Source organism: Chanodichthys erythropterus, chromosome 12 (genome assembly GCF_024489055.1).
Source record: "Chanodichthys erythropterus isolate Z2021 chromosome 12, ASM2448905v1, whole genome shotgun sequence".
NCBI lineage: Eukaryota > Metazoa > Chordata > Actinopteri > Cypriniformes > Xenocyprididae > Chanodichthys > Chanodichthys erythropterus.
This window is the reverse complement of record NC_090232.1, coordinates 26,717,330-26,743,122: the sequence shown is the minus strand read 5'-3', so window position 1 is coordinate 26,743,122 and position 25,793 is coordinate 26,717,330. Positions and strand designations below refer to the sequence as shown.

Sequence of the window (25,793 nt, the reverse complement as noted above, 5' to 3'; positions counted from 1 at the left end):
TCGATTTCAGAAGGCAGAATAGATGTATCCTTCAGTCTTTGATATCCCACGATCCTGTGCGTCCATTCTGTGTTGAGCTAGAAAATTAAAGATGGCGTCCGAAAGTTGAATTTGCTGGTCATTTTGTGTGTAAATGTATTTTTTTGAGTAACATTTTCCACTTTTGATGTCATTTATAGCAAGAAATTACTACTGTAGTAGGCTAATTAAACGTTTTGTTCTCACCCAAGCTTGGGCTATATTTTTCGGTAGATCATTAAAATGTTATGCTGCCTCAGAAGTCAGTTTCATGAGGTTTCACAAAAGCTGCCTTATAAGTCATTGCCTGATAGGGCAGCGAGGCAACAAGTCAGCTTCCTTGGTTTTCGGAAGCAGCCGTTGAATCGGCGTCGGAGCTCGTCAGTCCGTCGGACCATCTGATCATTCTGCTTGTCTGTTCAGCTGCCACTTGCTGGTACAGAAAGGCTGGTACAGAACAGCTACTTGGCCGTCGGGTGTCGAGCGTCGGTTTGGTGTGTCAGGGTAACTTTGGATCCAAACGCTGATATCGTGAGGCGAGCCAACCCCTCAGTCTGCTTTCATCTGCACTATGGGAGAAACTTTTCAACAGAGCCACATCACTGATGCTAAAGACTTTTACAATATTTAACATTGATTATCCCTGACAGAAGTCCACTTTGTTTTTGATATTATGATATTCTGACTATTTGATATTTTGTTTTTGCTATTTCCTATTCCGACTGCATTAAAGATGTCACTTAAAGATGTCACTTTACACTTCTATTTGATGTATATATATATGTATGAATTACACAGCATCCACAGTGGGCCATATCCACTGTTCTTCTTGCTCTTCCTGTGTGTCTTTTGTGAGTTTTTCAGAACCTGCATGGTGAGTCTCCTTGAATATTTGACAGTAGGCTTACCACTATGTGAACATTTCATCAAAATACAAACTTGTTTTCACTCATACCATTGTTCAGTCAATTCATCCATGTAGTGTGTGGTTTGATTGTTTTTTTTACTTGACCTTCAATACAACTGAACTATCTGTGTTGCTTTGTCCAGTTACATGCCTATGGGAGATTTTTTGTAGAAGAAATTTTGAAGAATATGGGTAACCAAACCAAAATACTATGGAAGTCAATGGGCCCCATCAACTGTTTGGTTTCTGACATTCTTCAAAGTTTCTTCTTTTGTGTTCAGCAGAAGAAAGAAATTCATACAGGTTTGGAACAACTTGAGGGTGAGTAAATGATGACAGAATTATCATTTTGGGTGAACTATCCCTTTAAAGGAATTACAAAAACAGGCTTACATTTTTTTAGTTTATATAAACAAGAATAAAGTTATATTGCTATCATACACACGAAAAAATAAAGCCAATATGGCTTTAACTAGTTTCCAATGATGAAACGGGCCGTTTGGCTTTTGATAAATGATCAGTGCTATATCGTCTGACTTCAATTTCACAAACAAGAGCTTTCTCTGCTGGAGAATTAATGAAAACAAGACATCTTTCATTTGAGCCGGTTTGAAAGCTCAGCTGCAAGTCAACGTCAAGCTGCTACATTAAGTAAAATACTTTTGTTTGTTCCCCACTGCTGGCTTTGAGATAAATTAGCCTGTTTGTGTAATGACCATCTGTTGGGTGTTTTAGACGTGTTGCGCAGGCTGGCTGTGATGATGCTTATAGGGAGTTACTGGTTTTCATAAGATAATCATGAAATAGGACACAGTAGTCATGGCTAATGGAGATAAAGGAAGACATCAGCTTCTGTGTTCCAACTATTGCCAACTGATGGAGGTTTCTGGGGTACTTAAGTTGTCTGAAAGGTGTAAGAAAGGGAGAAATGGCTCATCTGGGTCAAGGTGCCCTTGTTACATTGTAAATTAATTATACAAATAGGTCTGTGTAGCCTAATATTAATTAACAACATGTTTGTAATTATGCATAATTTACTGTTATTATAGTAGCCTAAGTCGCCTAAAAGTAAAAGGAAAGACATCAAGAACACAGTAAATCTGTTCCACTTTGTGTCATTTCATCAAGTCATTAAATTCCTTTTTTAAAAGGATTTGAGCGAGTTTGACAAGGGCCAAATTGTGATGGTAGACGAGTGGGTCAGAGCATCTCCAAAACTGCAGCTCTTGTGGGGTGTTTCCGGTCTGCAATGGTCAGAATCTATCAAAAGTTGTCCAAAAAGGAACAGCGGTGAACCGGCGACAGGGTCATGAGTGGGAAGCAAAGGCTGGCCTGTGTGGTCCGATCCAACAGACAAGCTACTGTAGCTCAAATTGCTCATGAAGTTAATGCTGGTTCTGATAGAAAGGTGTCACAATACACAGTGAATCAGTTTGTTGCGTATGGGGCTGTATAACTGCTGATCAGTCTTGGTGCCCATGCTGACCCCTGTCCACCGCCAAAAGCACCAACAGTGGACACGAGCATCAGAACTGCAGTGTGATGCTTTAGGCAATGTTCTGCTGGGAAACCTTGGGTCCTGCCAATGTGGATGTTACTTTGACACGTACCACCTACTTAAGCTTTGTTGCAGACCATCATGGGAACGGTATTCCCTTGTGGCTGTGGTGTTTTTCAGCAGGATAATGCGCTCTGGCCTCCAAATTCCCCAGATCTCAATCCAATCGAGCATCTGTGGGATGTGCTGAACAAACAAGCCCGATCCATGGAGGCCTTACCACGCATCTTACAGGACTTAAAAGATATGCTGCTAACATCTTGGTGCCAGATATCACAGCACACCTTCAGGGGTCTAGTGGAGTCCATGCCTTGATGGGTCAAGGCTGTCTTGGCAGCAAAAGGGGGACCAACACAATATAAGAAAGGTGGTCATAATGTTATGCCTGATCTGTGTATCTGACTAGTCAATCAAACCAGCAGTTTGCGCTGCCATCGTGTGGTCATAAATCACAGTGCAGTCGAATACAATCTGTAGGAACACAATTTCCAAATGTTTCATATGTAGATTTTAAAGGTAGATTTTGGACTTCGTACTGTTTTCTTCTACAGACAGGACAGTGATTCAGTGTTTCATTACACTTAGCCTATTTCACATGTCATTAAACAATATTCACATTTTAGTGAAAATAAATAAAGATGACATGACACTACTGCTACTACTACTAAATAAATAAATAAAAATGATTTTTGTGGTCTCATTATGATGCAACTAAATACAATTATTGGATCTGTAGTCTTTGGTACATTATTCCAATATTTATCTGCTTCAAATTAAAGAAAGTTACATCATATCCATAACTGTGTACATTTTAGACAAGGAAATATTTTTAATTTTGCATGAATTAATAATTCAATTTACTTGATAATTTACTTATAATTCAATAAATTGTGCCATCTCCCATCACCAAAAAAAAAAAAAAAAAAAAAAAAAAAAAAAATGTAAAGAAAAAAATGTAATTAAAAGAAAAAAAAGAAAAAAATAGAATATATAAATCATAAATGGCAGGCTAAATTTATATTTACAACTAAAAAACTTAAGCTTATGAGTAGTTTCTCTGTTTATTTTAGCATGTTAAATTGTGTTCATATCTTTACCTTATTACAATGGATATACATGAGTAAAAAATATGTTTAAAATTAAAATGCTAGTGAGGGTTTACAAAGGGTAAACTGGATTTTCACTCAAAATCAGTGTTATTGGATAAGCAACTGCTATTTATAACCATTGTAATCAAAGACAAAACAGCGGATGATTAAAAACATGAATAATCACAAACAATTACCATGTTTAGATCAGTTTCTGTAAGACAAACAAATTTGTTATGAAAAACAGTTGACCAAAACTATGGAAGCCCATTTCTGCCACAAAAAAAAAAAAAAAAAAAAAAAAATCATGCTTAGGTAAATCATATGACATAAAATGTCGAAATTTTCACATTGGCCTACTAAGTCAAAAAATAAAATTATGACATGAAAACCATATCTATAAGACAAAAATGAATAATTATGACAAACAAAGTCAAAATTATATAATACTTAGTCATAATTGGAGAATTGTGGCACAAAGTCGAAACAACCCTTACCCGTTGTAAACTCACGGCCTCTAGTGGCCTTTTACTGTAAAAGAAAACGCTTATTTCGTAGGAGTGACGTGGAAGAAGTTTGTCTCCTGCGAGGCACCATCCTCGATACCCTTTCCCCTTTCCCTTTCTCGTAGCGAAATTTCTCTTTAACTTTTAATGTTTTTACGTTGTAAATCGAGTGCCTTTGAGACGTAATCTTGCTAGTCTTCTTCGCTATATTCCGCGTGTAAGTGGCATGATGTTCACGTCCACTGGTTCTTGGGGATTGTGTAAGTACAGCTCAAAATCATCATGTCATGAAGATCAGATCAGATCCTGCTGTCATTCATTCGTCGTGACCTTCACCTGATAATTATCGCACTTCACATAACATCCGTGCTTTCAAATGATTTAGCTTTGGCTCCTGATTTAAGACAGGAAGTGTTGCTTTCGTTTAAAAAGTTGGGGGCGTGAAACCAGGTCCTGCTCTTGGAAATGCGACATGACACAGAATAATCTTGTGTTATATTCAGGTGTTAGTCTATACTATCAGAGCTAGACATCTGGAGACTAAATTATCTCTTCTCTGAAATCACCATAATCACCATCTTCTTGAAAAACGCCAGCAAAGAGCTTCAGTTCACATTATTAATGATGTAAAAATGGAAATTCATTTACCCTTCCTTTAGCTGTTCTAAGCCCTTATGACTTTATTTCTTTTGTGAAATCCAAAAGGAGAATTATTTCTTTCGATTTTAAATTTGGTTTACATTTTTTTAAATGCCATAATAACCATTGCTTCAGCCAGAATACCATGTTTATTACAATGATTGTTAGCACAGTGAAACTTTTATCAACTTTGGTATTAGTCAATAATAGACTAGATGCAGCTGTCAAAAATGAATGAATAACACAAAGGTACATAAAGAATTGAAAAGCTTGTTTTAAAGATATTCCCCCAGATTCACAGACAAGGCTTAAGCTTAAAATGCATGTTTGAGCTGTTTTAACTGAAAGCAACTTATGTCAGTGTCATTGTTTTGTCTCAAGATGCACACCAGTAATGTTTTTTCTATGGTAAGTTTATAAAAGCTACTTAAATACCCTAACTGAAATAAGGCTTAATCACTTGGGTAAAGTTGGTTTTATGTTCGTACATTCGGATATCCGTATTCAATAGCCTTGTTAATCACATTACATTGGACATTCAGTGGACATTCACAAGTAAATATGCCATTAAAACACTACTTGCCTATTTTGATCGACTGTGAAAAATGTTGTAAGTTGACAATCGTTGGTTGTCAATATCATGTCGCTGCTTAAAATTCGCAAACATTAATTTATTGCACATTTATTGGAAAGTCTGAATTTATCAGAAGTCCGAATGTGCGAATATAAAAAAACTTTACCCAAGTGGCTTAATCCTGGCTTAGCCTAAGCCCTGTCTGTGAAACCGGCCCATTAATTTTTGTTTTTGTAGACTTCAACAATAACTAAAGAAATCGTGACTTTAATGATATAAGTGGTGACATATACCAGGGTTATTATAGTTAGTTAACTAACTTATTTTTTCCCATGTAGCTGCCAAGGCAACATTTCACATTTTCATTTAGTTTACATTGATGTACTAAAATACCTAAAAAAAAAAACAACAACAACAACAAAAACTAATAAAATGAAATCTGAAAACATAAAAATGAAAATTAATTCAAAATATAAATAAAAACTTTAAGTAGGCAATAAGGCACTCAAGGCTATGCTGTATCGTGAATAAGTTAGGCGCGTTGCAAAGTGGAGTGCCTGCAACCTCCTCAGCTGTGACTTATTCACAATACAGCACTAGCCTCGAATACCTTATTGCTTTTATAAAATGGTTATCAATGCAACTTTCATGAAGTAAACTTTCACTAAAAGCTTTCCTTCTGCCAGAAAAAAATAGTCCCTGACCGTGAACAGCAACAGAAGTTACATTATTGCGCCATTAGATGGCGGCAAAAACTGTCTTTATGAGTGTGACAGTCAGTAGCGAAGACTTTTACATTGAAAAGACTGAATTGTTGTGAACAGGGAACAAAGCGCAACTGACAAATGCTTTGACTAGCTCTGTCAGTCATGGGAAAACCCCTAACTGTTAAAAGGACAAGACAATACATCGGACATTTAAACAGATTTTTTATGATGAACATAGGACTGACCTGAAGGAAAATGCTAAATCTGAATGCAGGTAATAAACTCGCTCACTCGATCTCTTTCTCACAATACTCTTCTACATAATACTGTAAGCTTCAATTAACAATATCAATTGCTAAGAGTGGTTGCTAAGGGTGTTGTGTAGTGATACACAGAACCGTTGGGTGAAGCGGACATAGCTGTGTTTTATCGTGAATAAAACACAGCTTTTGACAAATCAGAATCAAAGACAGGAACTAACTGTTTTATAATAGTATTTCAATGACGCTAAAATAACACTGAACAGTAAACCAGTATGTCTGACTGCACTTGGTGTACTCACATATTCACCAAAAGGACCTATAGGTAATATAAACTTTCATCCTTTGACATGACGAATAATTTAACAATACAACTTCTGTGTTGTCCTACAGATAAAGCACCCCTGTCCAAGAGCTTACTGCTGCTTCCTACAATCCTCGCTGTGCTGCTGACTGTGCTTCTGCCTCAGTACCAGGATCTGTTCATATACAACCTCCAGGCTGTCAGGCAGGGCAAGCAGGTGAGATATAACACCAATCTACTTGAATTTACTTGAACAATTCAGTGCACTATATCATATATACACATTTAAAGTCAGCATAAAAACAGAAGGTGTGATAGTCTTTTCTTCATGTATTGTGATGTAAATGTTGGGTGGGACTAAGTTTTGTCCATCAAGAATTGATTGGGTTGTTGTTGTTGTTTGCTATTGCTGTGATCTCATGTGAGTGGCAGTTTGTCCCGTCATTGTGCTGAAAACATGTCACCAAAGAGACGAGAAGTGATGTTGTTGCAAGAGGAAGTTATTTTGATTAAAGAAAATGAGGGTACATGAATTAAAAAAAAAATACTGATGTGAAGCATATTTTGAAATATTTCTAAGATTGTGTTTTTCATGTCTCTCGTGTAGTTGTGGAGGCTGGTGAGTGGACGGCTTATCTGTCTGGATCTGAAAGACACTTTCTGCAGCAGTTTGCTTATCTACAATTTCCGCATATTTGAGAGGAGGTTTGGCAGCCACAAATTTGCTGTAAGTCTCAGGTGTGAATAATCCACTTGTTAAGTCTGGCGTCACATGTCACCGTTTCCTGATCCAAACGCTCTATTGGATACCAAAAGAAAACAAAGAACGGTGCTAATATACATTCACAATGTGATGTAATATTACTGAAAATCTGTTATAAATCATTAAAATACTGGTGTCCGGTATGCAGTGAGCATGGAGACTGTAGTGTACACCGTAAGTTTTTAAAAGCATAGCTTAAAAGTGTAATACATCAGAACTTTAAAGTACAATATGTAACATTTTTGCAGTAAAATATCCCAAAACCACTAGGCCAGTGTTATATATTTTATTCACTTGAGTACTTAAAATATCCCAAATGTTTCCAACTATTTGTAAATCGTGAGAAAATCGTGATTTTAACCAAGGATACAGTACTTGTCCAGTAGTCACCTGTCAATGGCGTCATATCCGCGTTACCCTCAATTTCCGAAGACCAAAGACACTTTAATATATTACATGTTTTATCTAACAAGGGAACAACTGTTTGGTTACATTTATAGACAGAAAGCTAATTATTGTTATATAGCTCAACACGTTTAGTCTTATTGTTTAAATCTAATTTTCTTGATTTTCCGAGAGTACCATGCTTTACCATGCCTCAAAGAAGAACACTATTTTGTCAAGTAGCTTTGTCAATAGTAATACAGAATTTTCTCCATCATACAATACGATTTAAAACTAATTGCATGCCAATTATCAACACAAGCCATCCAGCATTTATTAATAGAACATTCTAAAATCGATCTAGCTTACTGCAGTGTGCAACAAGTGTCTCACAGCAGCCGCCGAACGAATGCAACGTTATAATATAATTTGGAAAAAAATATTTTTGGAAAGTGCAAAGTTGTTAACTTTAAAGGGTTAATTCACTCAAAAATTAAAATTATGTCATTTATTATTCAGCCTCATGTCGTTCTACACCCGTAAGACCTTAGTTCGTCTTCAGAACACAAATTAAGATATTTTTCATGAAATCGTATGGCTCACTGAGGCCTGCATTAACAGCAAGTTAATTTACACTTTCAGTGCCCAGAAAGCTACTAAAGACGTATTTAAAACAGTTCATGTGTGACTACAGCGGTTCAACCTTAATGTTATGAAGCGATGAGAATACTATTTGTGTGAAAAACGACTTTATGCAACAATTTCCTCTCTTCTGTATCAGTCTCCGACGTGCGTTCATGAGAGCACCATGACGCATGCGTGTGGTGATGCGAGATACATGTGTCGTCTCATCTTCTGAATTATCCAGACTTTCAAGCTGTGGCATGACAATATCACAATCGACGCAGAACACGCTCTCCTGTTCAATAGGCATCACTTGGCACTGATATCTACACCACCAGCTCTCCATTGCTCTCTGTCTTTCAGAAGGTTGTGGCTGTGGTTGGGTTGCAGACATTCCTTTTAGTTCGCTTTCTGTACGTTCTGGTTCAAATAAGTAAGGTTGTGCAAAAAAAATGCAATTCATCCTCTGTGTCGAAATCTGCAGACAGTTATGAACTATTTTATGTTGACCGTGCGTCTTCTTCTGTTTGTAAGCGTGTCCCTGGAAGAGGGGAAATTGTTGAATAAAGTTGTTGTTTTGTTTTTTGGCGCCAAAACAATATTCTCGTCACTTCATAACATTAAGGTTTTACCACTGTAGTTACATGGACTGTTTTAAATATGTCTTTACTACCTTTCTGGGCATTGAAAGTATAAGTTAACTTACTGTCAATGGAGGCCTCAATGAGCCATCGGATTTTATCAAAAAATATTTTCATTTGTATTACAAAGATGAACAAAGGTCTTACGGGTGAGGAACGACATAAGGGTGAGTAATTAATTAAATCATTTTCATTTTTGAGTGAACTAACCCTTTAAAGTCATTATTGTGTTACATGAGAAAATCATTCGAATAGACATTACAAAAAAAGTAACTTTAAATAGAAATCATTTGATTCAAAATAGAATTTATTACACATAAACCTTTAAAGCTACAGTGTGGCCATAATATTTAAGTACATTTCAGGTACATTAGGAACATTGTTTAATGCAGCTCAGAGATGGTATGAATATGAATAAAAAATGAAATGATACCCTAACCATGAAACCACTAGTAGGTGGTGGCAAGTCACTACTCACTCAGTCACAGTCTTAATGGGTGAGTCATTCAGTCATTCATTTAAACGATTCACTTCAAATGGCGGATTCATTCTAGAACAAATCAAATGACCAATTGAATTTTTTATGAATAGATCACTGAATTAATGGCTCACTCGATTTGTTAAAAATCAAGGATTCATACAGTAATGAAACATCTCTGTGTGTTGCTCACAACATATATTTCAGCACAACAGTTCTGCTGTAATGCTTTTTTTGAAACTATTTTCATTGGTGAAATTCAGAAAAAAACAGACAATGTTTTGTCTAAAATGTAACAATATTACTTTCTTGAATTGTGTAAAATCAATGTCACATTTGCAATCATACAGATATTTGGGAAAAAACAGCACTCTGTGATATTCCTAAACTTTATTAAAAGAAATTAATATAAGACAAAAACCCATACAGGGACATTTTTTGTCCCCGTTTCTTAAATTTTAGTTGCATTTTAAATGTATTCTAATAGGCTTCATCAACGCAGTCAGTCATTGCTCTGCATCATGTTTGTAATTAAACTGCATGCAGTGTGAGATGACGTACAGGTCTGGGCCTGTAAATTATTTAAAGTTATTTTTTTACACAATTAATCACACTAAATGAATGTGTTTAATTGACAGCCCTAATTATAATTTCAGGATAAATTTGATATACACTCAAAATTACCAATATAGTGCTGAACACACCAGTTCAAGATAAAGTGTCAAAAAGGTCAAATGGAAACTTGGAGCACATACATCTTGTGTCATCTGGCAATCAGATGACTACGTTTTGGAAGCATTAAGAATGTACTGATACACTGATACGCATTGGTGTTTTTTTTTTTTTTAGATCGAGCCGTGTCTTAAAATAAAAGCTTTTTACCTTTGTAACTATGTGAGTGCCTGGACGTGCATTTTCTGTTCTGTAACAGGATCCACCTACCATTTTTGACATTTAGAATGTACGTTGTTCAAATACTATACCATGTTTTGTAATGAAACAAAAGACTTCAAATGCATGTTACCAAACGTTTCCTTTAATGTGTTAACCTATTCACATGATAATGACTTCACACTCTGTTTTTATTTGTTAAAATGCCATGATGTTGTACACCTAAAACATTGTTATATTTTTGACCATGATGTTTAGTCCTTCCTTTTTGGAGCCTGGATTCTGTCTGCTTTTGTGGACTTGCTGCTGACAGAGGCTCTTCGTTTCATGTTTGAACTTCAGGTGGATGTTCTTCCAGCTGGACTGTGAGTAACACGACTTTCTATACCATGTTTAGCTCTTTACAAATTATTAGGCAGTTTCACCAGTATTGTTCTGTGCATTTACTGTGTGCTGCAAGCACAGAATGTATCACTGTTAATTTCAGCATGTGAAAGTACAGTTCTTGTGTTTCCTGTAGAACATCAACTTCCCATTTTGGCATTGTCATTTGAATTAACTTTCTTGTCTCATTGTGTTGTTGTGAAAGTATTCTTTACTTCACCAATAAATGAAATACATGTTGAAATGAGTACAACAGTAACATCTTGTGAAAGTGAAGTACAGGTTATTTCCTTTGTACTACTAGCTTTCAAACAATTCTTTATACGAGACTTGCATAGAGTGGTTTACTTTTCCTTGATGAGAAAGATTGATTTTACCTCTCTCTTGATAATCTCTAATATCAGCACTAAGCTGAGATGATGTTATGCACTAGTCAATCAAAAAAAAAATCATTTTTAAAAGTCTTAAGAAATCTACAGAGTACATGTTTCAGCTGTCATCCTCTCTCAGCTTTGGACATCTTGGTTGATTCATCCACACTCACTTTTTCACAATGAAACCAGCTTTTCGATATAGTTTAACTTCTGTATTTTGCAATTTTCAAACGTATTTTTGGGTAAACCATTATCTGTTCTTCATTAAAGTGATAGTTCTCCCAAAAATGATCCTCATGTCATTTAAAACCTATATGACTTTCTATCATTTTTGGAACACAAAAAAAGATATTTTGAAGAATGTAAGCAAAAAACACACACTGGCGAGACTTTTCTCAAAATATCTTATTTTATGTTCCATGGAAGGCAGAAAGTCATGTAGTTAGTTAATATTGACAGAATTTTCATTTTTGGTCAACTATGCCTTTAATTAAAAAATGCAATTAAATTATAAATGAAAAAGTCTTTTTGCTGTGATTATTTTCTCTCTCTCAACTCGGATGCCAGTGCTTGCCTAGTGTTCACCTGTTTCATGAAGCGTGTGCAGTTTAAAATGTGGAGGCACACATTTGCACCCTGTCCATGTGTAGCCCAATTTTTGTGACCGTGCTTGTTGATGCGCATGCAACAGCGCATGTGCGAGTGACTTGAGGGCTTGAAGACAAAGTCCACTGGAGAGTGCGTACACGCCAAATGTGTCTTTCCGTGCTGACGGCCAAACGAGTATACTTTGAAAGGCTTGTATGCTCAACTGTGCGCAAGACTGAGCAGAATGCGGAAAATGAAGTATACTCGGGTGTTCAATCTTTCAGGCTTTTAACCCTCAATTTTGGCCCCACATGTGAGTTTGTTGTGACTTTTCATCACCTATTGTTGACTTTTGTTGGTAACAGTTTTACTGACCTTCTCTAATAGTGTTCATTTTTATTTGGTTGTTTTTTTTGCGGCGTGTGCTGAGCACATCACCTGTGCCTGAACTTTCAGGCGAGGTTCTTCCAACACTGGAGAAGTGGGTGCCAACCTCCAACTTCATCATCCTCATCACCTTCTGCTTATAGCCTTTACACGCAAAGAAGTAAACAAAGGGATCCAGGCATGAATTCAGGTTCATAAGGCACACCGTAATATGCAGGGATATCTGGAATGACTGTAGCTCCATGCAGTCCGGTTCATAGTGAAGTTTCCGGATCATGTATTGCAGGAGGTCAAGATGGTATGGGCTGAAACAGACCACAAACACAAAAACCACCCCTGCGATCACTCCTCTTGCTTTTTTGGTCCGTCCAGAACGTTCCGTCAGCCGGTTTGACTTTGCTGCAAGATGTAGTTTATGGGTCAGTATGGAATAGCAAGCGATGATTATCACCACTGGGATGCCAAAGCCTAGAACTACTGCCACAATCAGCATGTACGGCAGCCCTTTTAAAAAAACACTCTCAAAATTGGGGTATTCCATACAGGTGATGCTGTTGTCATGCTCCATTTTAGTCAAGTTAATGGTCAGGAGAGGCAATGTCTGGGCCAACACCAGCAGCCATATGGCCAGACACACAAACCACGCATTTCTTGGCTTTCTCAATTTCACCAGCCTCAGAGGAAACACCAGCGCCAAAAAACGATCGACCGACAGACAGGTCATGAAGTAAACTCCTGCGTAGCAGTTCACATAGAAGAGCAGTGCTGTGGCTTTACACAGTCCTTCCCCCATGGGCCAGTGGAAACCAAGGCCGTAGTAAACAGCTCGTAAGGGAAGCGACAGGCAGAATAAGATATCGGACACAGCCAGGTTGGCAGAATAAAGAGTGGTTGAATTAAGTTTGGTGATTTTGGAGATCACCACATGAAGAGCCAGGGCATTTCCTAAAAGTCCCACTGGACATATGATGGAATAGATCAGAGGTATGAGAACTCTTGCCACTGGACGATGGTCGTACAAGTTGGTGCAGTTTTGTTCGAAATCTGGATTCATCATAGTTATACACAGGAGAGTTCACTGAAAAGACAGAAGCAGCTATTATAATATATACACTGCCACTCAAAAGTTTGCACTGTAAAAAATCAAAAGTTGAGAGAACTTAAAAAGCTTAAGGCAACAAACTTCAACAGATTTTTGAGTTTTCTCAACTTGTTGTATTTAGTTTATGTAACACAAAGTTGAGAAAACTCAAAACCTCCTGCAAAAACAAGTTGAGAACTCAAAATTCTGCTGACGTTTATTGCCTTAAACTTTTTAAGTTTCCTCAACTTTTGATTTTTTACAGTGTGGGGTCTGCACATTTTTTTTTTTTTTTTTAAGTAGTCTCTTATACTCCCCAAGGCTGCATTTATTTGATCAAAAATACAGTTTCAATTTTAATTCACAATTTTACAATAACTGTTTTAAATTTTGTGTCTTCAGTGTCACATGATCCTTCATAAATTTATTCTGATTTGCTGATTTAGTAACATTTCTTATTATTATCAATGTTGAAACACTTTTTTTGTAAAGTAACCAATAACTGCAGACATAGTCACTATAAAAGTATATAAAATATTTGCTGAAACTTTTTTGTAAAGTTTGGGCTTGATTTCGCACATTAATTTTCCAAAACAAATATACTTTTATCTCTTCTGCCCTTTCTATCTATAATTTAATGAAATTATTTACTCACCAGATTGCAAAGAGAAGACTTTCAGTCAGACATGGGTGCTATGTCTCTATATCAAATCTCAGTTTAAAAAGTAGCGATATAAAATGTAGCAAAAGTGAGAGTTCAGCATCTCTTCCTGTGTCTTTCTAACTGTCTGTTACTCTGTTCCTCTCTTTCCTTTGACCTCTCTCTTTTTTTCTCGCGGTGTGGGGAGGCTGCTTACGTATATATGGGGAAGTGAAAATCTTGTGGTTTCACTCAGAAATCCAGACATTTTACATCAGCTATAACTGTTACTTTTAATCTGTATTGAATCCTCACTTAGAAACACATTCATTTTTGTAGATCACTGCAAATTACACTTTAAAACTAAGTGAGCTAGTTATTGCACAAGTCCTATCATATTTTTTATTATCAAGGAAACAATACAAAGGTAGTAAAAATGACAACAAGAAAATAAGTAATTATGTAAGTAAATATATTTCTTGTCTTAATTGATATACTAGTTTGCATCCTCAGTTATCCCATTTTCCTTTTTGCACCTTTTAAATGTTTGATGAAAATCATATTCTGAATTTTGTAATCACTGTTGCTTCATTGTACGTTGTACTGAGAATTTGACGTTCATGTGGTTGGCTCATCTGCTTTCCGCCTTCTTGAAACTACTTTCCACAGAGCTTATCTAACACCTTTGGTGACTCTTATTCTTATACATAATGTGCTTATGTCTGTCAAACATGCATTTTACCTATGGCACTACTCTGCTTTTAATTTTTTTTCGTCTTCAAGCACTTGAATCCCTAAAGACTGATCACCCCATAATTGTTGAAATCTTAACTAAATTCAATCTTTTAAAGAAGGAAAACTTTAATATTATTTTTTGCTGGGTTCCAAGTCACATTGGACTTACTGGTAATGACAGAGTGGATGCCAGGGATGTGCTTGACCTGGAAATACAACCTTCTGATTTTAATCCAGTAATTAATTTATATATAACTAACAAGTGTCAGAAAGAATGGGATGAAAATAAAAATAAGCTGTATGAAATAAACCCTAGTATAAAAAGAAGTACCTTCCATAACTTCAAATCAAGACATGATCAAGTCATCTTCACTAGGTCTAGACCGGGGCACTCAAGACTTACCCATGGGTTGTTTATTAATAGGCGAAGTTCCGCATATTCTGTTGAATTGTAATTTTTATGATGCTGCTAGAAAATGTTTTTATTCAGAAACATGCTTGCATGGAATATTTCAAAATGTATCACCTGAATGTATTTTAGATTTATTTTAAATGTTAAGTTGAAATGTTTTATATAATAATGTAAATTTTATGGATGATACTGACCTTTTTGTTTGCCATGTAAATAGCCATGATGCTAACATGGCTAAGTGAGCTAGTTATTGCACAAGTCCTATCATATTTTTTATTATCAAGGAAACAATACAAAGGTAGTAAAAATGACAACAAGAAAATAAGTAATTATGTAAGTAAATATATTGTCTTAATTGATATACTAGTTTGCATCCTCAGTTATCCCATTTTCCTTTCTACACCTTTTAAATGGTTGATGAAAAACATATTCTGAATTTTGTAATCACTGTTGCTTCATTGTACATTGTACTGAGAATTTGACGTTCATGTGGTTGGCTCATCTGCTTTCCGCGTTCTTGAAACTACTTTCCACAGAGCTTATCTAACACCTTTGGTGACTCTTATTCTTATACATAATGTGCTTATGTCTGTCAAACATGCATTTTACCTACGGCACTACTCTGCTTTTAATTTTTTTTGTGTATTATGTGAAGTATTATAAAGGTACAGTCAAACCAAAATATAACAAGATCTCACAGTTAAACTGAAAATATTCAGAAAAAATTAATCTTAATTATGTCAGCAATAACAGTGTATCAGCAGCAGCAGTGGTAGGAGATCAACAATATGGCATTCGAATTCCGGACCAAGGCTCTATTTTCACAGCTGAGACTTGAGCGTTACTTCTGGTTCTGGAAAATATTGAGAAGGGTCAAGAGCGGGACTTTTTAATTTTTTTTCGTCTTCAAGCACTTGAATCCCTAAAGACTGATCTTAACTAAATTCGATCTTTTAAAGAAGGAAAACTTTAATATTATTTTTTGCTGTGTTCCAAGTCACATTGGACTTACTGGTAATGGGAGAGCGGACGCGGCTGCCAGGGATGCGCTTGACCTGGAAATATCTGACTGCCAAATACAACCTTCTGATTTTAATCCAGTAATTAATTTATATATAACTAACAAGTGTCAGAAAGAATGGGATGAAAATAAAAATAAGCTGTATGAAATAAATCCTAGTATAAAAAGAAGTACCTTCCATAACTTCAAATCAAGACATGATCACGTCGTCATCACTAGGTGTAGACTGGGGCACTCAAGACTTACCCATGGGTTTTTTATTAAAAGGCGAAGTTCTTCCTTTATGTCACTCATGAAAAGTTCCTTTGACTATTAAGCATTGAATTGTAATTTTTATGATGCTGCTAGAAAATGTTTTTATTCAGAAACATGCTTGCATGGAATATTTCAAAATGTATCACCTGAATGTATTTTAGATTTTCTATCCTATGTTAAGTTGAAATATTTTATATAATAATGTAAATTTTATGGATGATATTGACCTTAAATAGCCATGATGCTAACATGGCGTAAAAACTTAATAAACAAACAAACTTAATTATGTCAGATAAAACTTAAGCAAAACATAATCAGGTCAAAGTTTTTATCAATTTTACTGGTAGTCCTCTGTATAAAGAATTTTTGTGTATAATATGTCACAGTTTACTTTTTCCTATTCTCATTTACATAAATGAACTATAGTGTCCTGCACCCACTAGTAAACATATACCAAAAAAATCTGAATAATTTTTTTCGTTTGACTGTAATATGATCGTGTTCACTGATGTATTGTAAGTAACAATGTTTTTGTTTACATTGAAAATAATGATTAAGGTGGAAAGAAAATAAGTTATTAGTTTCTACTTAAAAAGAACACATTGTGCTTTTTACATTTTCAACTTCTTTTCGTGTGTAATGTTGCTGTTTGAGCATGAAAATGTCTGCAAATTTGCAAAGCACAAAGTCACTCCAAAATATCAGTAAGAACTGTTTCTAAACTCCCCGAAACACCTGTTGTAGTTCAAGTTGTAGTCTTGAGTTTTCTTCCAGGAACGTACACATCAAAATATTTCTCATTTAAATAATTCCTACCCAGAGGCATGTGAAGGGGGCATGGTCTGGTTGAATTGCGTTAGTAGTTTTTTTAAACTTGTGGTTACATTTTCGGAACAACATGCTCAAAGTGGTTGACCAATCACAACACATTGATTTAGCCAACGAATCAGAGCACATTGTGCTTTTGGGATGTAGGGGCTTCATGGAGACAGGAATGAAAACAGGCTATTACTGACAGACTGGGAAGAGAGGTGCTGCAACAGTGACAAATAAGTGAAAAATAGTGATTTTGAACTTTCAAGCATCAAAATCTATTCTAGTAGACCCTTTTTTTCAAAAAGATTGTCTTATTGGTCATATGTCTTTGATCATATGTCATTGACACATCATATGCCACACTATCAAGAAAGTTGAGGATTGACTTTAAGGGATTTTTTTTTTTCCCCTCTGTTTCTAACTTTTTTTCTTCTCTTTCTCTCTCTTTCTCAGGCTGGGCCCAGTCTTTGCTCTCTTTGTGCCTTTCTACAACACCATCCCACGAGTTCAGGTCACTCAGCTGCTTGGCCACGTCTCAATCACAAACAAGTCTCTGACATACATTGTGGGTGCACAGGTGAGCTCAGACTGCAGAAATGAACAAATCCTACACTCAATTTTTGTAAGATTTTCCATTTTGCTACTTTATCATAAAAGCTACACATAAAGAGTAAAAGCCACTGCTGCACGAGATCTCAAGATATTAAATGGCATTTACTGGCATCTTTTTTCACAAGCATGTGTCGAAGGATAAAACACCATTTTGCAAAAGCAGAAACCACAAATAAGATAACAGGCTTAAGACTCGTGAGAAATCATGTAGTACCTATTCATTGTGGTTTGTGCTCTGTTGGTGTTTCTGGGCTGTTTTGCGATATTAATGATAACAGATGAAGTTGCCCATTTACTCGGTAGAAAAACAGACAAGAGTTCATGGCTTTTGATCATTTTAAAGATTCATCACGGTTTTCAGTCCTGCATACACAAGTGTGGCTTTAACAAACCCACTTAAAACTAACAAACGTATTTTAATCTTGTAATAATAGATCATTTGGCTTCATTAAGTTAATACTTGAGTGTTTTGTTCCACTCTTGCATGTATGTAAATTAGTGTTGCTGTTTTGAGAGGCTTTAAACATATTTTGTATATGTGAAAGTGCTTTTCATAGTTCTGAATTTCTTCTGTTATTTTGTTATCAGCTCCTGACCTCAAGTGCCTACATGTGGATTGTTGCTTGTAGTGGACTTGTAAGTATAATGGCTCAGGCAGATTGCATCAAATTACATTTCTGTGTTTGCTTGTTTTGATCTGAAATAGTAAGTTTGATTACATGTGCATAGTGAAATTCAGCACAAACCATAAACATAAAGCGAGATCCACCAATATGAGAAGTCGCTGTTACCATGGAAATTAAATTGCAGCAGCGATTTTTGGAGGGTATTGGAGATTTGCTAGGTAACATTAATTAGGTACCTACCTAAAAATACTATAGATGATTTACCATTAGAGCCTACAGTGATGGTGTTTTAATTTCATGTTGTTCTAAACTTGTATAACTTTCTTTCTTCTGTGGGAACACAAGATATTTTGAAGAATGTTTTTGTTTTTGCCAGTAGAATGAAAGTTAATGGAGTTCGAAACAACTTTAGACTCCATTGACTTTAATTGTGTAGACAAGAAAAAAGTGCACATAATTCAACATTTCTTCTTTTGTGTTCCACTGAATAAAGAAATTCAAACTGGTTTGCAGCGACATGAGGGAGAGTAAATGACAGCATTTTAATTTTTTAGTTAACAGTGACTGCCATGTGATCCCATAGAAATCTGCAAATAATGTAATGGATTAAGTCTCTGTTTTTGTGTCTTTTAAATATGTTTTCTTACCAGAAAACAACATCACTAACTTTAGGTGGGTACCTTGTTACCGTTACCTAGCTAGTCTATGCTACCCTCCAAAAATCACTATGAGGATTGCAAGAATGTCCATTCCCATGGTAAACAGCGATTCTTAGATTGGAGACTTCATGCTTATGGGTCATGTTGCATTTCACAATACTATAGTACTATAGGAATTCACTGAGATTTGGCAGTTATAATATGTTTTTGTTCTTTGGTTGACTGGACGACCATATTTGCAGTGCCCCTATTTCAGATATTTCAGTCATGCCAAACCAACTCTCAATCTATTTGAATGGGCTAGGGCTGCACGATTTATCGCATGCGATTGTCACGCGCATTTCTTCAGTAAAGCCGGTTCCCTGATTACCGCTAAATCGCCATCACCTGCTTTCAAATGGAGCGGCATTTAATTGACAGAGCCGTAGTTCACTGACAAACCACGCAATATCGCGTTCATTATCGAAGGCAATACATCTGCGATATGAACGCGATATTGCGTGGCTTATCAGTGAGAGATTTATAAAGAATGAAGTTGTTTATGAATTATACAGACTGCAAGTGTTTAAAAATGAAAATAGCAGCGACTCTCATCTCCGTGAATACAGTAATAAACGATGGTAACTTTAACCACATTTAACAGTACATTAGCAACATGCTAACGAAACATTTAGAAAGACAATTTACAAATATCACTAAAAATATCATGTTATCATGGATCATGTCAGTTATTATTGCTCCATCTGCCATTTTTTGCTATTGTCCTTGCTTGCTTACCTAGTATGTCATTTCCATGTAATGAACTCTTGTTATTTAACTATGCCAAGATAAATTCAATTTTTCATTCAATGGCACCTTTAATAAAAATGGCGCATCCTAATTTGTATACTTGTGCAATATTCTATTCCGTTTTGTAGAATAAATAGTGTGAGTGTTCACCCTGGAGATGCAAAATAGAAAAACTACACTTTAAATACCTGGATAATGTAATTAAGCAAAAAAAAAACAAATGTGACACTGGACCACAAATCCAGTCATAAGTCGCACAGGTATATGTGCAGCAATAGCCAACAATACATAGTATATGTTAAAATTATCGATTTTTTTAAAATATTTTTTTTATGCCAAACATCATTAGGATATTAAGTAAGGATCATGTTCCATGAAGATATTTTTTACAATTCCTACTGTAAATATATAAAAAAAAATATTTTTGTATCTGGATATACATTGCCAATGACTTTAAAGGCAATTTTCTCAATATTTAGATTTTTTTTTTCACAGTCTCAGATTCCAGATTTTCAAGTAGTTGTATCTTGGAAAGCTTAGTTATTGAAAAAAAAATGGACCCTTATGAGGTTTTCTGGTCCAGGTTCACAAATGGAATGTGTGGAATGTTGGAAACTTCATGCCCTCAACTGTCGCGGCTTTAATTACGCAGCGGAGGGGGAGGAGTGATCGGGCCCCGATGTTGAATGACAAAATAACCTTATAAAATTCATACACTACATGGTTGAGTACATAGTGCATAGTGTATAGTGCATCATTTGAGATGCAACTATAGTGTTTTGTTTTGGTCCTGTTGCAATAAAAAAAAAAAAAATAAAAAAAAACTTGGTTTGCTAATGCTAATCATTGACAGGTGGTGCTGGGAAGGGACTTGCTCATTTTACAGAGCATTGCAAGTATATTAGTATATACAGAAGATATCTTCAAAGCTAGACATTAGCTCTATTGATTTGATGGTTTCATTATTCTGGCTCATTGTAGATTTGTCTTTAAAGGTTTCCATGTTATTGCCAAAAAAAAAAAAGGTTTTTTTTTTTGTTTTGTTTTTTTACTTCTGAAGTCCCACTGTTGTGCTCTATTTACAACGTAAATCAACGGTGCAACAGCTTGAGGCTGTCTACACTGTTCCTAATCCATTAGTCTTGTTGTCGGAAGTAGCGCAAACGCTTGGAGTATGTCATAAATACTGGCATCATTTTACTCTCTGGGACTTCATTACAACATCATTGATTAAAATGGGTTCTATTGTCTGTTGTTGTATTGCGTTACTGTCATGTTTGTATGGTAAGCGGTTACAATCACTCTGTTCCAGATCGCAGGCATGTTGTATTACAGTAATAAACTGGCGGTCCAGAAGTACTTGCGTGTGCCAGAATGGGTGGCCAGATGTGGTTCTGTGCTCCTAGAGCCTGTCTTCTCAGATTCAGAGCCCACTGCAGAGGCTCCGCTGGGGATGGGTGCTACTTTGGACATCCAGAGACAGCAGAGGATGGATATGCTGGACCAGCAACTGCTCCTGTCTCAGCTGGCAAACTTCAGGAGAAATGCACAGCAACAGCAGGCTCAGGTACTTCTACAGTACTTTTATTGCAGGGACAGTCCCTCTGGAAATGTCTGGGTTAAGTGACTTACCTATAGCATTTCAGTTATCAGTACAGAGCTTTAACCACGAGGCTATTCCACTACCCCCTCACATGACACAGAAGAACTTGCCTTAAAAACTAGGAGTTAGCTGAAGGTCAGGCTGTTCCTTTATCTTTTTCTTTTTCACTTTTACAAGAGATAAGGGCATCTTATATCTCACTTAAGGCCATGGTTTAGAACATCTTTTTATATATATATATATCAGAAACAGTTACTGAGGTTGATGAATTAAGAGGTGATGGAGGTGAGCATAGATTTCCAGAAATGTTTTCCTTATCAGAGGTGTAGAAAACCAAAACTCTGAGTTGAACTAGGTTTATTTACATATTTCCGTCACTCAGATCAGACAAGCTATTAGGCAATTTTTTTTTTTTTTTTTCCATCTATTTTCTCAAAATGTTTTTGAACAAGAGGAAGTTAATGGTTTCCTGTGAACTAACAGATAACCACATGTTTTCAACACCGATGTCTGATACAAGCAGATCATTTTGTCCATGATGAAAATGAAATTGAAAATGAGAAAGCTGTTGGTTTTTTTTGCTATGCTATGGGCAATCAGCACAGAACATTCTTATTTCCCAATATTAGCACTTTGAGTTCTACTGTATATGTACCTATGAATTTAGGACTAGAGTCTGCTTGTGCTGTAGCTGGTAAATATATAAATGTTGTTGGGATCATGCTGACAGGTTTACAGTCTTTCTTTTATGGACGTTTTTGAATGTGGAGAGATAAAAAATAACTACCTTTGTTACTGTACTCAACAACTATAACAGCTATACTGTCTTTAAAGTCGGCATAAAACAGAAATTATAGGCCAGTCTTTTCTGGCCTAAAATGGCTAGTTTTGGGTATCAAGAACCGGTTCCATTTTAAAACCGGTTCCAAATTTCCAAGAACCGGGTATTTGATAAGACACTGGAATTATGCTTGTTGTGCGTCTACATTTAACAAACTTGAGTGCGCAATAGATGTGACGTGAAGGGCCCTTAAGCGCGTGCAGAAAGCCGCCTTACATATAATGTGTGAATACTGAATTGAGTGCTCATTTGCGTGTTCTTGACTTGAAAGGACACATATATGCAAAATTGTCAAAATATCCTTGTAAACACGTCTTAACACTCTGGAGTCAGCAGTCACGCCGGCAATACCACCTTGCTTTTTTTTTTATCAGTATGAATAGACAAAAGACTCAAAAAATACTCTGTCAATTTTGGGATAGTTCACCAAAAGAAGACCAAAAGAAAAAGAAAATCATTCACTGATCTTAACTGAATACATTTTGTAACTTTAAAAAGGATTAATCTGTATTTTGTGTATAAAAAAACTATGCAGTGTTATTTATTACAATTGATTTCAATTTCTGTACCTGAACTTTCAGTTGTTTATTTATACTTTTGCTAATTTGTTTAATTGTTCTTATTTTATTACTGACTGTTTACTTGTCTTTAATGTTTGAAATGTATGTTTAGTTAGTCTAGTAGTTAGTCTTGTTTTTGCTGTGGTATATTTGTTGAAACCATAGGCAAAGGTTCCTTGCGTAAGTGTTCTTTATGCTGTTAGTTTTTGTTCATGGTGTTCAGCTGCAACAGAATGTTTTGCAAAAAGACACAAAATAAATGTTTATCTTTTTTTTTTTTACCTTATTGGAATTGAAACTTGGACTCATTAATAATTGGAATCGATAACCAGAATCGGAATTGCTAAAATTCAAATGATACCCAACCCTAATTATTTGTATATCTGATAGGCTTGCTGCAGTAGATTACCATGGAACTGCCCCCACTGTCCTTTTGGTTTTCTGAATGGTTTTTAGAAATGAAAACCTTGTTTTAGATGCTAAAATTATAAACTAAAAGCATAAGCTCCATACAGCACAAGCTGCAGAGTCGCAGAATTGAATAAAAGAAAATGGTGTACATGGATAAATAATTTATAATAAACACAGCAATATATTCATTTTGATTTCATGGAGACTTTAAATTGTGATGTTTAATTCCTGTCATTAATGCGTGTCCACAGCAGACAGGTCTCCTGAATTGGAACAGATTCTTCCCTACTTTACGGCACAGAGGACAGAACCGGCACCAAGAGGGTCCTCAGCCACAACAGCCCCCCTATACACACCCGCCAGATAACACCGCTGTGGTCGAGGAACAGGTGAGATCTATGACAATGTCAAATACTGATTTCTTTTGATTTTTATCACACCTTATTAATTACACCTTCAATCAGGAAGATTTGTTTAACCACACGGGTTGCCAGATTCAACAATTTTTGGCAGATACCAACTTTTTATTGATACTGTGCTTTTATCACTAGGTTGCAAGATTAATGGAGATGGGTTTCTCAAGGATGGATGCCCAAGAAGCTCTCAGAGCATCTAATAATGACATTAACATTGCAACAAACTTTTTGCTGCAGCACTAAATCAAAATAAATTGAAGATGACTAAGACGACAAGGAAAATTAGTTGAAAAGTACTTAAGAACACAACACTGGTGTCATAACTACACCCGTTGGAAGAAGTTAAGGGCAGTCGACTTTGGCACACAACTCACAGGAGCTGATGTCACTTTGTTTCTGGCTGCGTATTGACTGGCAGGAGTTGACTTGCAATTGCAGCCTGATCCACAGGACAGAGCCAACGTGTTGGACCATCTTACATTGTGTCTCAGGGCTTGTGTCATTTGGCATTGTCCTTCAACCTATATCTGCTAAATATTAAGAATCCTGTAATATATTGATATATTATCGAACCACGTGCTATTTTGCTATAAATAAACTTAAGTCTTAAAGGTATAGTTCACCCAAAAATGTACCTGCCCTGATGTTCCAAAGCTGGAATGACATGAGGGTGAGTAAATAATGACAGAATTATATTTTTTGGGTGAACCATTCATTTTTTTAGGTTGAGTCATAAAGGGCTAGTTGTACGGCAGTGTATTTAAAGGACACCTGGACTTATTGGCTTCTTGAAGAGACCTCTGCCACTGACAAGCCAGAATCAGTCCAGAATTGACTAATCAAAGTTTGGAAAACTACCACAAAATGTGTGAAAGCATGAGATCTAATATTCTCTAAAAGCTTCAGAATAGTTTTTATTATTATTATTATTTTTTATTTAAACAGAAACACAAATTGCGTCATTGTTATTGTGACTTTGGTGTCTGAAAAGCCTGAAAAGGTACCATAACTTTTACAGTGTCTTTTTGAAAAAGAAACAAATGGAACTTTCATGCCATAGTAGTCCAGTTTTAAAAAAAATTCTGTTAATATGATACTTTTCTGTGCAATGAAAATTGATAATATCTCTCTCTCTCTCTCTCTGTGTTAATCTGAGAGTGAGACAAAGCTTTTTTTTAACAGCATGATTTTCTTGGGGAAAATATAGTTTAATATGACTCATAGAAGGGAGTGTTGATACCCATCACTGGCATTAAAATCATGTCTTTAAAGAACGTAACCTTTTAAACTATTAATTTATAAGATTATGATGTTTTATGCTAATAAGACTGTTCATGTGAATGTTCTGTTGTTTTATTATGCTAAACAGTGTTTATCAAATGGTGTTCAAACTTGAGAAAAAAAAAAATGGGGGAAAAAAAACACACTTTAGCTACACTTGAGATAATTTAATGTTTGTACTCTGCCAGAAAAACACCGGTCCAATCAAAAACAAATCACTCCTGCTACTCTTAATGTTCTGTGTTGAACACTCATTGTGGTCAAATAAGATTGTTTACTTTTGAAAAGTTAACACTTTAAGATGGTCTTTAAATAATAATAATATTAATGATGATGATGATGGTTGCTTTTATTTCTTTCTATGGGGGGATGCATTTCACCAGTTTTACAGATCGAGGTGAAGTTTGAAACTTTTTTTTAAAAGAGTAAGCTCATTCTGTAAACCACTAGACTTCCAATAGTTATGGGTGTGTGGCAACAGATTCAACAGATTTTAGAAAATAGAATACTATGTACAATGCCCCCTGAACACAAATCTTTACCTATTAAAAGCTACCTCTTATAAATCTGCTGTGCTAAACACTCATCACTTACATCCATGTCACAAATTTTTATGTTTTATGTTTAAAGTCTAGTCCCAGACTAAAATGCGTGTTTGAGCTGTTTTAACTGAAAGTAACTTCATATCTTAAAATATGTCAAGGCCATTGTTTTTTCTTAAGATGCACACCAGTAATGTATTTTTTTTTTTTTTTTTTTTTGCTAGTGAACATTTATAAAAGCTATTTAAATGCCCTAATTTAACTAAAGCCTAATCCTTGCTTAGGCTAAATCCTGTCTGTGAAACTGGGCCATGATGTTGTAGCTACTCTTAAATAATGAATACATATGTCTAACAGTAAAAGAAAATAAACAATCATCATGCTGTGATGTAACACTACATACTTTTTATTTGTGTAC

The 25,793-nt window shown here is 35.7% G+C and overlaps 2 protein-coding genes across 3 annotated transcripts; one reads left to right on the top strand and one right to left on the bottom strand.

Annotated features, from left to right (window-relative positions):
* The first annotated feature begins 4,144 nt into the window (after window positions 1-4,144).
* On the top strand, window positions 4,145-25,168 carry ubac2 (UBA domain containing 2). 2 transcript variants are annotated; one of them, XM_067402814.1, is made up of 9 exons: window positions 4,145-4,337; window positions 6,651-6,778; window positions 7,169-7,288; window positions 10,601-10,707; window positions 17,489-17,612; window positions 18,236-18,283; window positions 21,034-21,288; window positions 23,391-23,525; window positions 23,688-25,168. In XM_067402814.1, exons 1-9 carry the CDS (start codon window positions 4,304-4,306, stop codon window positions 23,793-23,795), a joined length of 1,059 nt encoding a protein of 352 aa, XP_067258915.1. In that variant the 5' UTR covers window positions 4,145-4,303; the 3' UTR covers window positions 23,796-25,168. The 2 variants fall into 2 exon arrangements, with proteins under 2 accessions (XP_067258915.1, XP_067258914.1); XM_067402813.1 differs by having other exon boundaries at window positions 23,388-23,525.
* On the bottom strand, window positions 9,301-13,991 carry gpr183b (G protein-coupled receptor 183b). Its single transcript, XM_067402812.1, has 2 exons — window positions 13,812-13,991; window positions 9,301-13,153 (listed from the first exon to the last, which is right to left on the bottom strand). The coding sequence occupies exon 2, from the start codon at window positions 13,130-13,132 to the stop codon at window positions 12,056-12,058; it is 1,077 nt and encodes a 358-aa protein (XP_067258913.1). The 5' UTR covers window positions 13,133-13,153; window positions 13,812-13,991; the 3' UTR covers window positions 9,301-12,055.
* Window positions 25,169-25,793: the final 625 nt, after the last annotated feature.